General features: G+C 37.8%; 1 protein-coding gene across 4 annotated transcripts in view; it reads left to right on the top strand.

Moving 5' to 3' along the window:
* SCAF11 (SR-related CTD associated factor 11) overlaps positions 1–16,857 on the top strand; it is a 46,710-nt gene extending 29,853 nt beyond the window's left edge. For all 4 annotated transcript variants that reach the window (XM_017733161.1, XM_017733159.1, XM_017733158.1 and 1 more), the window contains 8 exons: positions 1,353–1,459; positions 2,398–2,487; positions 3,816–3,922; positions 7,695–10,181; positions 12,208–12,551; positions 14,962–15,180; positions 15,623–15,742; positions 16,113–16,857. In XM_017733161.1, coding sequence (XP_017588650.1) covers positions 1,353–1,459; positions 2,398–2,487; positions 3,816–3,922; positions 7,695–10,181; positions 12,208–12,551; positions 14,962–15,180; positions 15,623–15,742; positions 16,113–16,241 — 3,603 coding nt within the window. In that variant the 3' untranslated portion in view covers positions 16,242–16,857. The remainder of the gene's footprint in view (positions 1–1,352; positions 1,460–2,397; positions 2,488–3,815; positions 3,923–7,694; positions 10,182–12,207; positions 12,552–14,961; positions 15,181–15,622; positions 15,743–16,112) is intronic.
* The last annotated feature ends 472 nt before the right edge of the window (positions 16,858–17,329 follow it).

Raw genomic sequence — 17,329 nt, 5'->3', positions numbered from 1 at the left:
ATCAGCCACTAATGTGACTTCATGTTGGGGAATGCTTTCATTTTTAGTTTCACTGATTTGTGGTGAAGTGATTAATAGCATTAATGTCTCAAATAGTACTGTTGCAAAAAAAAGGTGCATAAACAAAAGTAGAACCATTAAAAACCTTCAGGAGGAAGTACAGGGCTCAATTATCCTAGAGATGTTCAAAATTTAAAAGAATTTAAAAGAAAGCCCTGATGTACTAATAACCACTTCATAAGGACATTTGTGGAACATCTGGATAGCTTTTTTAATTGGAGGGAGAAAGGTTAATGTTCGAAATTTATATTATTCTTAAAATAAAACTTAAACCCAGCAGTTTTTTAGGCAAAACCTAAAATTTGCGTACTGATGAAATAAGGCATGTTCCCAGCAAAAGTAGCTCTCTGTGCCAAGGTTTGATGGAGCACATGGATAATGACTGCATACTGAGACATATATTTATATACATTCCATTACAAAGTTTATTTTTCACTTTGCTGAATTAAAATTATGGGGGTATTCTAAATTCCTGTTTCAGAATACCAGTCATAGGGAATGAACAGGAAAGTTTTAGTCAGATTTGAGGTGGTATGAGCCCTTTAGGTGCTGTGGCAAAAATGGATCAGTGTAGGTAAGTGTGTCAGTGTGGGGAAGAGTATCTGGAGGGTTATTATTGGTTTGTTGATGGGGTTTGTTTTTTGGTTTTCCCCCAGCATCCAGCCCCAGTGCCCAGCTGCAGAGCTCCCTGCATGCCTGCAGACAGTGACAGTGCACGGCTGGGCCTTGTTAGCAACATAAATAGGTGGTGGTGGTGGTATGTTTTGAAATACTAAGTGAGTTCTGAGTGTTGGGCCTCTGTGTGAGGGCCCAGTAACTAGACACACCAGTCTGTTGTCAATTTTTTATTCCTGCCTGAGAGCAAAGGAGAATCCCAGCTACCCTCATTATGTTTTCTTGTTACTTGAAACAGAACAGTTGGTGAACTGCTGTGCAGGGGTGTGAAGGTGCTCGAGCTGTACCTACTGTGGTGCATTAGGTAGCAGAATGGTGCAATAGTGAAGATCAGGCTTATTTATTTGTAGTGTCTGTGTAGAGCATTAAAGATTTTGCTTTATATAAAATAAGAAGTATATCTGCAAAGAGCAGGTGTTGAAAATTTAGAAAATGAATAGAGAAAATTTGTTTGCTGTAACTGCAAATCTCTGCATATACCTATGGAGCTATTATGGTTTCTGCTTTTTGTGAGCTAAAGTCTTGCTGACCTAATTTAATTTCAGTGCATCTTCATGTATTTAGTGTTAATTATTTTATTTTGGGTGTCTTTAATTCATCATTTATTTTTTGTGTAGCCCAGAAGACAGACCTGTTGGAACGAGTGCATCAGAACTAATTTCTTCAGCACGCTTCTGGCTGGTGGCAGCAGTGAAGAATCCTTTTTTAGCTGTAGAAATGACTGGTTAGTGTGTACTAGCGCTTCGTATCAATTGATGGGTTACTGTCTTGTAGATTCTGAAGTTCCTTCTGCTCCTACGTGTGTATATATTGCCTTGAAATACTGAAATTGAAAGATTGCCAGGGTTTTTATTCATTGATGAAGAGCAGCTAAAGTATAAACACAAACATTTAAAAATGAGTACTGTTAAGGGCACATGCCAATTTCTCTCATTTGTTCAGCATAAGAAGCACACACTTGAGTATTTAATCTCATTGATTTAATAAGAGTTTTATTTTTAGTTTGTTTAATTCCTTGCTGAATTGAAGCCTTGGATAGGAAAGGCTTAGCCCTGTTATTACAACAGCAGTTACCAAAAGAGTTAACAGTAAATATCCTGGTTTGTATCAGAAACAGTCTTCTTTGCTGTTGTTCCTTGATTCCAAGAGGAATACTTTAAACATCCATGAAGCAATTTTGCATTAAGCAAAATACTTAATTAAGCCTAATACTTAAGAATGGGTGTATTAAAAAAATTGTTCACTGAATAGATGGAAAAAGAACAGTCCAAAAGAATGTTATTTGGATAATATGGCCTAATAAAAAAAAAAAAACCTACTATGTCTGTGTGTTTTTGACAGTCTGTAAAACATGAACTTCTTGCCATGCATGTAACAGAATTTATTTGTCAAGATGCAAGTTTTTCCATCCTTCAACTCCCCAGCAGATGCATTTCATCTCCTGTTTTCCATTCCATCTGCTTTATTTATTTAGGACTTTTTTTATGTTTACTGTGACTGTGTTTTTCCTCTAAGCAATAACCAATGCATGGTTTAATCATGACTGTTGAAAGTTCTAATACAGTTAAATTAAAGTCATTGGTAGAAGCAATTACTGAAATACAAAGTTGTCATAGTACAAAGTTACTTTTTATAACTTCTTGTATGAAATTTGTCTTTCAGTACAGAATTCACAGAAGTCAATGCAGGGATCAGACAGAAGAGACAGGAACTGGAATTGTCCTGTTCATCTGTGATTGCTAGAGTTGAAAGGTCTGTGTTTGGGATTCATAGTGGATCTTAATACTTCAAGTTTGGAGTTTGATTGATTCAAATTGCTCTTTAGATAGTATATCATTTTCGTGAAACTGAATAGCGTTTACATTTATCTTGTTAAATTTTTGTGTATTTGCTGCTTGGTATTTTTATGTCAATAGATTCTTTTCTGTATGTCTTAATACTTTTTTGGTACTCATGACAAGCATAGTAACTCCACTGAATTGTGCATCTTAATGTGTCACCTTTTCACAGAAATGTGAGTTTGAATGTATTTTCTATTTGGAAGCTAATATTCAATGAGTTTTTAAAATTATTTCTGTCCCTAGATATCAAATTATATTCGCTTTAACATCAGTCTGATTCCGATTCCCCACACTACCCTGTACCCTCTTTCATGGGTTGATTCTATCACTTTTTCTGTCATCATTTAGGAAAAAATACTGTTTGCATCTAAAAAGAGCTAGCAGGAGCTCTATCAAGTGAAATAGAGAACATAAAATAATTCTATGGGTGTTTTTGTTAGAGAGCAGATGTGTGTTAAAACATGCCCTAAGGATATTTTTGTGAATATAAAGCAGAACCACAAAAATAACTGATTTTAAAATAACACAGTAAGAAATTGGTTCTATAATCTCAATTTCACTACATATCTCTTTACTCTCTTTGGTATAAAAACAAATACTAAAGTTAAAAGAGGAAGTGAAGAGTTTTTTAATTATAATAAAAGATTGCATCTAGGTTTGAAATAATTTAATTGTTGTATATGTACATTTTCTTAAGGGAAGTTTCATTATCACTCAGTGTTAATGTAAAGAATGTAGATCTCTAACTAAACTGTTTTTGCCCAAGGTTTGCTGAGGGAGTCTGAATAAGTATATATTTCTTTTGTTTGTATGAAAAAAAAAAAGAAGCCTTTTCTAAATTCTCATGTAGACTATTTCTCAGTTTTCTGCAGAAAAGGTTGCTGTTCTGCTGAGGTTCTAAATCAGCACTCAGACTCTCATTTCCACCAGTATAACCTACTAGTTTGGAGTAGGCTATTACTGATCGATGTTTGACTTTAAAGAAAGATAGATGTATATTGCTTTAACATAACATACTTTGTTCAAACAGTTTTAATAGATTAGGCAGTAAAATGAGCCTGAAATTAAATATGACAAAGAAGAGTTTTGTTCACTGTCAGCTTTGTGTTTCTCTCCAGCTGTGATGAAGTTGGAAGGGTTGTAGTTGCCTAATGTGTTTTGGTTTTGTGCATTGTTTCCAAAACTTGCTGCAAACAGCTTTAACAACTAATGTTACTGCTTTTGCTTTTACTTTTCCAGAGTTCCTTTAATATCTTATGGAGCTGAAGCTGAGACCTTTCTTCTCACTTCTTCTGCAGTGGCTGGGAGAGTTCTTCCAACAAATATCAGGCCTTCAGAAAACTTTGGTAAACTTTTTTTTTGTAAGTTTTATTTATAGCTCATGTGGAGTATTGTTAAAATATGACTATCAGGAATCAAACAGAGTTAGTTACACTTAACGGTGAAAAAAAAATCTGTTTTAATGCAGTTTGGTACTATTTCAAAGCCAGCTACTTAATTTCTGAAATTGGAATACAGACCATGAATCATCCACCCCAAAGCTGGTATAACTTTTTCTTTTGAAGATTAAATTAGTAAGTATTTATGTAACTTAACTCTATTTCTAATTGCAACACTTTTTTCTTTTGTGCTCTTCTTTCTTCGTTTCCCATTGTTCAAGGATAAATCTTGTTTTGATGCATTAAGAATGGTGTGTTTCAGAGGTATATTGTGCAGTGTCGGGAACAAACTTCTCTGACAGAGAAGAACATTAGTCAGGAAGCAGTGAAGTGTATGGATCTCTTTCAGTTTATCTACAAGCTCTGCAGGCAAAAGCTTGCAAAAGTACTGGAGCTCCAGGATCTGTCAGGAAAGTGGCAGAAGACAAGACATGGAAGGAATTGCCTTCCTCCAGTTACTTTAACAGCCTCTGTCTCCACACTCAGCAAGAATGTAGTTTCTCTTCCAAAAGGCTGCACAAGTTCAAAGAAGTGGAAACAAAGGAGTCCTATTTTTTAAGGCTAGAGTTAATACCTTCTTTGAATTGGGAATCACACCACTTGCCTAGAAGGCAAAGAGATAGGACAGATTTGGGTCTCCTGGCTTACAAAAATTGTGTGGAAGTAAATTGCTGGAAGGAGATAGGTAGTAGAAGGATCATGAAGAACTTTCTTTGTTCATTCATATTCTTTATTCTTTTTAAAGGTATGTATTTCACCTCCACATTTCCTTGTGAAAAGCAGATAGGTTGCTTCCTCAGATCTCTGATGTTTGGCAGTGCAATGTAACTGATCCTTCCACATTTTGGTTCTAGTAGTATGCATGTTAGCTCATACCTCTTGACTTCCCTTTCTACCTTTCTATTTCTATAGTCAGGCTTTTTTATTAGGATGCACTGGAAGCATTAAAAAATTATATTTAGAACAGAATTTTGTCAGTTTTCTTGATTAGAAGTTTGATACTTCTACTGTGGACAAAGATTGAATTTTAAGATTAGTGCCGACATACTACAATGTTTTAAGATTCCGAGTTCTAAGTAATCTTCAAGTTTTGTTTAAAGACTTTCCATTGATAAGGAGCATGCAGGAAGTAAGAGTCTTAAAATTTACTAGTAAAACCTAGGGATGGTGGATATGAAGATGTCCCTTGAGGATTTTAGTCACATTCTGTTGAGTGAGTATTCCTTCCCCATTTAGTTTTTACATAGCATCTGAGTAAAAGGCTGACATGCATAAGAAAAGGTAAAGAGAAAGTATTCTAACAGAATACTGTTAGAGATGCATGGCAAATATATATATCAAAGGACACTGGCTTTTTAAAAAGGTGGAGAAAAGGAGAATGAAGAAAATAGATGCATTTAAGAAAAGATGCAAACTGGTTCTTGCATTTTTTACTAAATTGTGCCTAAGGTCATATCATAAGCATTTTTTGTTTTCTTTTTACACTCCCCTCAACTTTTGGTCACACCTAAAGTATACAGTTTTGCATCAGAGTACCAGCTGACAGTAGCTTCCAGGGTAGTTCAATGAGGCATACAAATACCAGTGATGATCATGTAACTGCAGTGCCTGAATCATCCCTGTAGCTGCTGCAGTTTTAAAAGTCTGTTACCATTTAATAGTCTTTTTTACTAATTTGACCTGAAAATGCATTAGTGACTCTACAAATACTACTATGATTTATGCTGGCATTATGCAGTTTTTGTGTGATAAAATATTTTTCAATAAAGAGTCAGTGAGCTGAAATGCCTTGTATTTGGTCCAAGTCCAAAGCTTGTGAAGCTTTTCTGTTAAAATTTTAAGTAGTAGGCATGCTAAAAAGAGGTTTCTGCTTCACATGTAGATTTTGAATGTGTTAGAAAAATAACTCAGCTTTTAATTCTGTCCAGATTTGTACATTCCACTTGTATTCTGCTGGGGTTTTTTTTATTATTGCAAGATGGTTACTTCTCCCTTGAAGAAAATTATCACAGATATTAAAAATGTGAAATGTCATGTAACATCTGACTTGATTTCCTGGCTACTGTAGTAGGTTTGAAGACATAATTAGTCTGAGACAGCCACCTGTTTGAGTTAGTGCTGGTTAACCACTGTAAAGTCACTTTGTAACAAAATGATTGGTGAGACTGGTAGAGTAGATAACTGAAATAGTGTCAGTCACCTGAAATTCCTTTGGAAGTTCTTACCATCATGATATTTTCTTTTAAAGACATGGTACCTTCTATACAGTTGATATTGTTGGTTTTCATTATCTTAAGCGGTCATTTGATCATTGGACATACGAATCCCAAAACCACTATTGTATTTTTTTTCATGTTCAGGCAAATTATTGTGTGTTTGCAAGGAAGGTCAGAAGATGTAATTATAGTCCTCTGCTCTTTTAAAGGCTAGCGAAGTGGTTGTGGAGTTCATTTTCTGACATAATTGCTTGCATTTAATACAGTGAAAGGTTTTTTTTGTTCTGCTAACAAAGTAGTAAGTGGTAGAAAGAGGCTTTTTTGCTGTTACTTACTTTTCTTATTCCGATCTTACTTTTATAAAATCTGCTTATGCATACATCAGACAAATATTTTAGTGTAGCAAAAGCATGGGAAATAATGTTGTACAAGGAGTTAAAATCACATTTGTGATATGAGAGATTCATTGCAAAAACCATAGCAATTAATCTATCTTAGTAAGCTTGCACTATTTTTGTATGAAATTGAAGCTGTAAAATAATTCATTTAAACACCACATTCTTGATGCTTCCTGAAATCTACACAAAGCGTGAAACAAATTAATGGACATCTCAAGAAATTAATTTAGTTCTGAAGTATTACATTCAAGTATATTTACTTAATTATCTTTAATTCCATAAGCCTTCATAGCTATTGGCAGTGCAGTCTTCCCTGTGCAGTGAATATAACCCTTGGCTTCCCTACCAAGACTTTTGTCAAATGGTAGATGGCATGAAATAAATTAGTGCAGTACTAACACAAGAGATGAGCTGCTTGCTAGGTGTGCCTTAATCATTCTTTGTAGAGCTTTAGTGTTTTTTTGATGCACTGCAGGCTGCCCCAAAAGTTGCACTCCCTGTTCACTTAAATGCTACAGGCACCTTGGGTACCTTGTGGCAGAGTTCAAGTTCAGTTTGCCCTGTAACTGGTGAATAAGTTTGCACTGTCATTGCTGTGTCTGATCAACTGCTGCCTGTGTGATCATCCCCTGATGGCCATTGGAAAATGTCCCTTTCTCTAGTGCTGAGCTTCACAATCAACAGGCCTGTGTTATAGACTGACAGGAACTGCTATATGCTAACAGCGTTGTGTGGATAATTCATTACTTTTCTAACAGCTTAAATGCTGACTGTCTTTGAGCAGCCATGTCAATAACAGATTCATTGTGAATGCCATCACTGTCCATGTAGCCGTGCTGGCACTGCTTCTAAAGTGTGTGTTCAGATGTCTGATGTGTCACTTTAACTTGCTTCTGTTCTTGAAAACAACCAGTCTTCATTTAAAAAAGAAAAAAAAGCTGTGGCAGTATTTCATACTAAATCTTAAATTGTATTATTTGAGGGTATCTGTTACACTGCAGATGTTCTTAACTATGTTCAGATAAATGGTTATTATCAAATCTTAATGTGTTCTATTTTTATTAGAATCTTTAGGCAAAGGATATGCTGTTGCATGTACCCAAGAAGGAGAAGACAAAAAGGAAGCTTCTGGTTCATCTGGCACTAGAGGAAGTAGGAGGAAATCCGTTACTACTACTCCTATGAGGAGGTCTGCACGAAACAGCAAAAATGAGGTTCTGAGTCAGTCTCACAGCTCCCCTCAATCAAGCAGTTCTGCTTGCAGTGCCTCTGACAGCAATAACCCATCTCTGAATAAAACTCATGCAGAACCAGAGAAGGCTCCTCCAAAACGCAAGTCTAAAAGAGCAGTTAAACAACAAACACCTGCAGTTAAAAAGAAACTCAGAAGTTCTGTGCGTCCTGAAAAATCGCCCTGTGGTTCAGTGGAAGATGATGACATTGCTGAGCCTGAAGCAGTTCTAACTTTAGATAAAGACCATCAGTCAGATAATGAAAGCAATAATGCAAGCCTCTCACAGAAGAATAATGTGGAAACAGAATCTGCTAATGGATTGGAAAGCTGTAGCGAGCATGCAGAAGTTGAGGAAACTACACGAGAATGTGACAGAGATGAAGATACTTCAGGCAATGCAGATGTAAGTTTTTCTCTCCAAGAACCCCCAATACTAACTTTAGGAAGTGAAATTCAGGAATTTGAAGTAAAAGAGGCTACTGAAAAAAAAGTAGATCTTACCAATCAGGACAATTGTGAAAATACTCTTGAACAAATGGAAACAGTAGCTAGTCCCAAAGATGATGTATGTGACCATGTAACTTCTGAAAAAGTAGATCAGGCATCATGTAGTCCTCAAAAAGAATTAATGGAGAACACAGAAACTTTGACAAAAGTAGATCAGCCCATAGTTAGTCCAGAAAATGAATTGTTGGAACATCTGGAACCTTTGGGAAAAGATCAGCCATTAGAGAGCCTTGGAAGTGAATTGCCTGAGCATCCTGAAGCCATGGAAATAGATAATTCTGAGACTGAACTAAAACCAGTAGCAGACTGTGCAAATACAAAACCTGTTCAAGATGAAAAACCAGATGCATTAATACACAGTATTTCTATGGACAGTACATCAGAAGAACCCTTAGAAGAGAACACCATTTCAGAAAGTGAAAAGGGTGGAACTTCAGAATCACCACACGTAAATGCTGAACATAAACATTTTGGTGAAGACAACAATGAAATGATACCAATGGACTGTGACTCATTTTGCAGTGACCAGAATGAACCTAAGATTGAGCAGTTACCACCAGCTGAAAGTACAGAGCAAGGAGAAGTGAACTCCTTACAGTGTGATATGGGAAACTCTGCATCAGGTTCTGATGAAAAAGATGAAACTCTTTCTCAAGAAAGAGAGTGCCAGCCAGAGCTCAAAAAAGAGAAAAAGGCTCGAACTAGAAGATCTAGATTTCACTCTCCATCGACAACTTGGTCTCCTTCTAGGAGAGAGGGCAGGAAATCTCAGTCACCATTCCCTAAAAGGGAGACAACTGGAGACAGGAGCTCACGATCACCCAAGAAGGCAAATGTGAGAGAGGGAAGGAGATCCTTATCTTGTTCTCCAAAGAGAGACACGCTCAGAGATGAGAAAAAACCACCATCTCAATCTCCCAAAAGGGAAACTGTCAGGGAAAGCAGGAGATCATCATCTCGATCAGGAACTAAGGATTCACCTCCAAGGCGAAAATCTAGGTCTCGAAGCAGTGATAGAGATAATCAAAGAAGAGATCGTGACAGAAGGAATAGGAGGTGGTCTAGGTCACGGTCACGATCTAGATCAAGATCACGATCTAGGACTAGAAATAAAGGCACGTCATTTTCTAGAAATGAGAGGGAAAGTCATTCACCTCGATGGAGAGAGAGATGGGCAAATGACAGCTGGAGGAGTCCCAGGGGAAATGATCGATACAGAAGTGATCAAGAGAAACAGAGTGAAAATCTTAAAAAAGAGAAGGACAATACAGAAAAAAGCAATGATGATCAATGTTCTTCAGACAAGCAGAGGAATGATTGTCCAGACTGGGTAATGGAGAGGATAAACTCTGTTCCTGAAGTCAGGAATAGAGAGAGAGAGAAGCCACATTGGGAAGAGGGCAGGCATGATAATGCAGGACCGTCTTGGAATAAAAACTTTGGCTCAGGTTGGATTCCAAATCGAGGGAGAGGCCAGCGTGGCCGAGGTGGGCGTGGCCGAGGTGGTTTCATGTTTGGAGACCAGAGTGACAATCACTGGCAAAACAGAAAACCTCTCTCAGGGAACTCAAATGGTTCTGGGAATGAAGCTTCAAGATCCTCAGAACAGCAGCCATACAAGCGTAAGAATGAGCAAGAGTATTCGTTCGATACACCCGCCGACAGGTCTGGGTGGACATCTGCATCCAGCTGGGCTGTGAGGAAGACTTTACCTGCTGATGTGCAGAATTATTATTCAAGAAGGGGACGCAATTCATCGAGCCCACAGTCTGGATGGGGAATGAGACAAGAAGAGGAGACACCTGAACAAGGTATTAATGGTTTTGAAATATAATAGCTTAGTCACAGATGCAGTAGCTGATTAAAATCCTGTCACATTGTCCTGTGATCTGGTCTGCTGATTAGTTCTTTAAAAAATAATTTGGGGTGAATCCATACTCTTTTTACAATATGGAGGGGTAAAGGTGTGGAGTTTGGTGATTTCTTGTATTTTGATGGCTTCTTGGTTTTGAGTAAAGTTCAAGTTTGGGTTTAAGGACTGTGCATCTGAAAAGTGCTGCTGAAGTAAATTGATTTGGCTGAAGAGAAAGCGTATCTTCTTCATGGTTACTTTTGGCATCTGCACAATTTTAAAAAGGCTGATTTGTTTCAAAAAGACATGAATTTGCCTGTGCAGACCCACACGACAGATTTTAGAGATGACAAAGCACCATGTTGATGTTAATCTTGCTCCTAAATAAGCACAGTCCTGTTGAAATGCTTTAAAAAAAAAATCTAGGGAAATTTATAAATACAAAACAGTGCTTTTACTGTATTTCAGTATTAAAATTCCTCTAAAATGTCAATATAAGTCTAAATTAGTTTTTGAGGAGTTTTTATATCTAAAAGACAACTACCCTGCCAGAAATAAACATTTTGGTAGAAATAAGTTAACTGTGGATGAGATTGATTCTGAATAGCTAAGAAGTCATCCACAGATTATTAATGCCCTGATTAATAATCTTTAAAGGTAGATGTGAATTGAATTTAAAAACTATAAAATCCATTTCTAAAGACAACTGCACTTGCACTCTCACACTGTCACCTTGTTTTGCCTTTCATTTTTATCCATTTTCTTCCCATGTGCCAGCAGTTTTCTCCCTCTTCTGAGAGACAACTGCATCAGTGGCTTCCTACTTTTGAGGCAACACTTTCACCCTTTAATCTGCTGCAGGGAAAGCTTACCAAACCTGTAACTGAAAGCATTTTGTGATTCAAAGACTTTTTCTTATAGTTCAGGAACAATCATGCTGTTACTCACTTTTGGAACCTGAATTCAGCTGAGAATAGTACAGCAAGCTCTCATAACTGGATAAAACAGGCCATCATGACACGGTTCGGAATGACATGGTCCTCCAGGGCAACCTGCTTTTGCTGACCTTGCTTGAGCAGGGAGGTTGGAGCAGAGTGTCTCAATAGGTCCCTTCCAACCTCAGTGATTCTGCTATCCCATTATCGCTAAAAATGAGGATTTGGGCTGACACGTAAGGCCCTAGATTGCGATCCCTGTGATTTAGATGTCAGGGTTCCTCAAGAAAGGGATTCTAAGGAAGGACATTTAAATTACAGCCTATCAATCATTTCTCCAAACGAATTTCTTGACTTCTGGAAGGCTTGCTGCTTGTGACTAGATTTTAACTTTTTGGCTTCTGTTGAAGAGAAGATTGGATGTCAAAGTAATTTATTTAAGAAGTGCTACCTGCTACCCCAAGAGTTTATTTTTACTTCTAGGCTTTACCTGTTATACCACTATGGGGTTTTGGAACAACTCTTTCTGAGTATGAGTATCTCTGAAATTGTTTGAGGATGACTTACTGCTCAGTGTGAGAAATCCCAGCTGAGTATTTCTGTAATTCCCAGAACTGTACAGTGAGTGTGTGTGACTCAGGCAAAGGGAAGCAGAGACTTGCTGTGGTAATGTGTGACTAACCTTCTGCAGTTGTGGAACTGGATAAATTATGTTGTCTTCCTGCTCTTTCGTGAAAAATTGCGGTTTCATTGTGATGAAATAATTTATTGGCTGTGTTATAGGAAGAAGTAGAGAACAGAAATTCAAAATGCAGGCTTCCATAGTAACCTGAACTTTTTAAACTTGGAAGCTAGCATTTGGTTTCATGACATATATGGTGGTGAGTGCTGTGTAATAATGTAATGCAGTATCTTGAAAATACTCTGATTATAGAAAGCTTTTTGATAATCTGTCCTTAATTAAGAGTTTAAACACCTGGCTCTGCTTTTGCTTTATGAAGTACAGAATTTCTTCTTGATATACTGTCTGGTTTTTTTTTCTTTTTGCAGATCCAAATCTCAAAGACCAAGGCAACCAGCAAAGTGATGGTTCTCAGTTACCAATAAATATGATGCATCAACAAATGAATGTAATGCCACAAGTGAATGCACAGCACCAACCTATGAATATCTTCCCGTATCCAGTGGGTGTCCATCCTCCCTTGATGAATATGCAACGAAATCCTTTCAACGTCCACCCTCCAATGCCCATGCATCTCCCTACCGGAGTGCCTCTCATACAGGTAGCTGCTCCCACAAATATTTCTCAGGGATTACCTCCGCCTCCACCTCCACCCCCACCATCTCAACAAGTCAACTACATTGCTTCACAGCAAGATGGAAAACAATTGCAGGTATGCTTTATCAGAAGCCATGGCAGAGCAGTGGTGAAATAATACCAGTTAAGGATTCTTTATGTCGAATACCATAAATTTATACTTGCAGTTTCTTTCTCTCTTGCCTGTTTTCTTCCACCCCACACCAAATTTGAAGTGGAAGCATCCATGAGCATATGGGTTGTTCAGAGACTGTAGCTTTTAAATAATAACAACACACAACATCATAACTGGGTTTCTGTGGTAGTGGAACACTGAAAAATTTCATCAGTTTTGTCCATTACCTTTTTCATCTTAGAAGTGACCTGCTTCCAAAACTATATTTTCCCCTTCCAAATGTGATTTTTAAGCATTTTAGGAAATGTTTGAATTCCCTTTCAGCAGCATGTAGGAAGTGATCTAAACTTCTGTGTTGCATTTCTCATCCCATGGGGTCTATCAGCAGAGGAAAATTGCTGAGTACTGCATGGCACCCATTTGTTCCACACTTCCATTCTCCAGCTGTCACCATCTCAGTGGCTTCCCCATACATGCATTTTCTATTCTGTGTAATCTTTTGAGTGTTTTTATTAATAATTTCTGAGGCCTCTTTGATGTTCTTTACTTCCCCCTTCTTACCTGATTCTCCCGGTTTTGCATGCCCTGTTTGAGACCTAACTCCCACTTTATTTCTCCAGTTTCAAAAACACTCTGCCATGCGCAGGTCAGACCATCTTTTTATGACTCTCAAGATATCTTTAAAACAACTCTCGTGTATGTGAGCTCCTCCTGTAGCCAGCTGTTTATATTAAGAGCTTTTATATCAGGGAAAGGAATATGAACAACTTGGAGGAGAATCCATGGCCCTGCAAGAAGATGTAATGCTGCATTTATGATAAGTAAAGGGCTCTTCAGGAGCTGACTGGGGTTTGTGCTTTTCTTTTGCTGCTGCCTATTCTAACCTAAAATGCTTTCCCCTACACTGCAGGTTGAAAAAGTGATGTTCTAGAACAAACAATTTCTAACCCTGTGTTTTCATGCATCATCTCTAAAGATCTGAAGTGAACTGATAAATGGCCTACATTGTTCTCACTTTTCACTGCTGTCATCTGTTCATATTCGTTAAGTTAGAACAAGGAGAGTTAAGTGCTGTGGGAAATACTGAGTGGGGTTGCAGGTCATACGAAATAACTTAATACACTGCAAAGTAAACCAGCAAGGTACTTCTGGAACTAAAATCCTGGTAGATTGCTTGCTGATTTGATTAATGACTCCTGTCTGTAATTAAAATATTTTCACAATTGGAAATCCAGTAAGTTTAACCTCCAAAAGTGTAAGAAGTCAGAATATAGGCTACCAGCCTCTGAAATGAGTATCTAATGCAGCAATAAATGTGTTTCTGTAAAGATTGTGTACTGCTGCAAAACACAGTTACTTCTTGTCAAGCCCGTGTTACACTTGTTGCTCGTACCTGCTTTTGTGGACTGACGTCCATGAACCTGAATGCTCTAGGGAGCCGCTGCTGCTTTTTCTTTGAGCTTTCATTCATCGGTTCCTCAGGGGTAGCATAATAGAAATGACTGAATACTGCAGGACACCAGCTGTCCTTCCTGTTGAAAAGAAAATGAAGAGAGCATGCTGGTGAGCATTAGTATGCTGATTATAACAGCTCCATTTCTCTTTCCAAAGAGCTCAAATTCCTGTTGCATTATTTTCCATCTGGATAAATGCAGATGTATAAAGAAGTAATGGTGATGACCTGCAAAAAGGCAGTGTTTAGTGTAGCCTGCCAGAAACATGTCAGGAGGATGGTTTGGGCTTTTGCTAAAAATGGCCTCTATCTGAAGTCTGAGAGCTACTTAATTTCTCAGTTCCCAAGTATGTACAGTGCCTTTTGGTGATGTTTGGAAATGACCAGAAAATGGCTTTCCCTGAAAAACAGATCCTGGTACTTCAGCCAGCATTTCATCTCTAGCCTGTGTATTTACATTTGAAATGCATTTGCAAGTTCAAGCTGATAACCAATATGAAAATTAAGATAGCTTGTGCATGTGTGTTTAGGTGCTGATTTTTTTTAAAAAATGTTTACTTATCACAGCCCTGTTTTGTAAATCAGATTGATTCTGCAGCCATAAACTTCCTTCCCCCTGTACTAACACCCTCCATGCCTGTTTGCAGGGTACTTTATTACTGGTATCAGAGCTAGAAACTGGCAGCCACTGTGGTGACATAGAAGATGCTTTACTTCTCAAGCTCTTCTTTTTATTTTTTCCTTTGAGTAGATCTAATGTAATGTATGTACTTTCCATAATAATGGGCAGTGTGGGAATTAGGTAATGAACCAAAGCATGCAGTATTTGTGCTCATTCTGCAGCAGCTGAGACTCCTAGAAAGGCACATTGCCATATGGAAGAATGACTTATTAACAGCTGATAACTTTTTAAAACAGGGTGTTCCAAATGCTGCTCATGTAAGTAACAGCATGAGTGCTCCAGCCTTGCCTGCTCCAGCAGCAGTCCTGGGAAACGTGGGAACAGTTCAGGGACCAAATTCGGGTAATGCAACGTCATCAGGTCACGTGAAGAGCTCTAATGCAGCTGTAAAATTGGGAGAAAACAAAGCAAGTGTAACAGTGGAAGCCAGTGCAGATAGCTCGAAGAAGGACCAGGCAAGTTCAAAGTTCAGCATATATTTATATATACACTGTCTATATATTTACATTAAAATGTATAAATATTAATTTTTATGTAAATGCATTTTGATATACTAAAAAATAGCAAGTTATGACAATAACCCTTCAGTGTAATATGCTCCATACCATTGTGTGTGTAATATTTTTGTGGCAGCCATAGGACACAGATTAGCAACTGACTCTTTAATGTAGTCTTCTTTAAAGCAGCACTATTATGAATATTACTTGAACTGCTGTGGGAAAATGTTCTGTTCTTAGCAGAGTACAGGCAGCTCCCATGAGAGCTGAAATGTGTGTGTGGGGGGGCTGGTGGTTTTCTAATCTTCTGTAGCAACCTTTTTCCTGTGAAGTTTTAATTTGTGATTGATAAAGATACATAGGCAGTGAAAAATAACACTCAAGTTTGTTTTCTCTTCAGAAATTGCTAATTCAGGAAAAAGCAGCACAAGAGGTCAAGCTCGCGATTAAACCTTTCTACCAAAACAAAGATATCACTAAGGAGGAATACAAAGAAATTGTGCGGAAAGCTGTGGATAAAGTGAGTTGGTGCAGTGATCCGAGCTGCACACATTTCACCTGGGGCAGGCTTTGGGCTGCATTTCTCGTTCTTGTGGGAACAGCTCATAGTTGCTGGAAAGGGCGAAGAGGGAGAAGCAAAAATAGCTTTCTTCTTTCTCCATCCACAAGAGCTTTCCTTGGCTTCTCAGAACAGAACCTGGTTATTGTGTGGAAGAGTTGAATGGGAATTCAGAAGTATTTGGGAAGCAATCGGAAAGTATTAGGAGTTTTAAAATATGTTTTGCCTGGGATGGAATAATCAGGAGTGTGGGGGAAATAAATGAATAATATGGGACTATGGCAAATCAACGGAAGTGTTTCAAGTGTTTTTGTTCTTTAAACTGTTGTAGGTTTGTCATAGCAAGAGCGGAGAAGTGAATTCTGCAAAAGTGGCAAATCTAGTGAAAGCGTATGTAGACAAATACAAGCATTCACGGAAGAAAAATCCTGAAGAGGCAGTCTCCTGTGAAAGGAAATAGAATATGTTTTCATTTTTTAGTTTTGTTCTATCTGCAAAGTGCAATTTCAATGTGAACTGTTAACTGAAAATTGTACATGACAGTGATTTGAATTTGGTTTTGATAAAATTATTTTTCAAGGTAGTGTATAATGTTTTGTTTAAAGAAATATAGATCTGCAGGGCAACTTCTTTATTCCTTTTTAAAAACAGATGTCTAAAAAGAATAAAGGTGTAAAGAAGAATCATTAGGAATGTACGATTGTGTGGATACGTAGATGTACAGCATTTTGACTTGAATAAGAGAGTGCATTAAATTAGAAACTTCTGAGTACGCTGGGTTTGGAACAGGTATGTACAGTACATGTGATCAGTCAGATTAAAGTAAAATTTTTCTTTTGATTGCTCCCTAATTATAGCAAAGGTGAAATAATTAATTGCATTGACAAATATTTCTAGTGTTAACTGGACAGGCTGAATGCAGGGGTCACAATATGTATATTAAAAAAGCACATGGAGTTGCCTGAACAACCGTTTAGATTTTGAAAAGAAAAGTCATAAACAGTAAAACGTGGTGCCCAAAAGCATGGGTGCTGCACAGCTGTTGTAACACCAAATAAAACTTATGCTGCTTGGTATTGTTTGTGATGTTTTTCAATTTGTTTCAAGATAGTGGGATAACTTGAATAATTTTTATGTGTTGAAAGCCCTCAGTCACCACACACTGATAACCACAGTTCAGGTTGTGCCCTTAGGCTAGTGGGGAATTAGTGTACTAGAGCTGGATATTCAGAAACAGAAAAGTTTCTTCTTCAAGTGAAATCAGGAAAGCTGAAATTTATTGTTAGGTTCCCAGCTGACCAGAGACTGCCAGTTGTGCCCATCTCAGCTGCATAATACTTTTCTCCATTACTTAGGGACTGTGGCGTGGATCACCAGACTGGTACTGGTGAGCCCATGCCATTGGAAGCCAAATGTCTTCCTGCTTCCCTGAGCACTGGAGAGAGGTTATTAGAGGTACCACAAGCATTGTAAAAAACAGCTGTGGGGTCACTGAATGTGCCTGGGGAATGCTTACACCTAAGGTAAAACCAATTTTACTGAGGAAGC

This window comes from Corvus brachyrhynchos, unplaced genomic scaffold (assembly GCF_000691975.1).
Source record: "Corvus brachyrhynchos isolate BGI_N302 unplaced genomic scaffold, ASM69197v1 scaffold32, whole genome shotgun sequence".
In the NCBI taxonomy this organism is placed as follows: domain Eukaryota; kingdom Metazoa; phylum Chordata; class Aves; order Passeriformes; family Corvidae; genus Corvus; species Corvus brachyrhynchos.
This window is presented reverse-complemented; position numbering and strand designations above follow the sequence as displayed.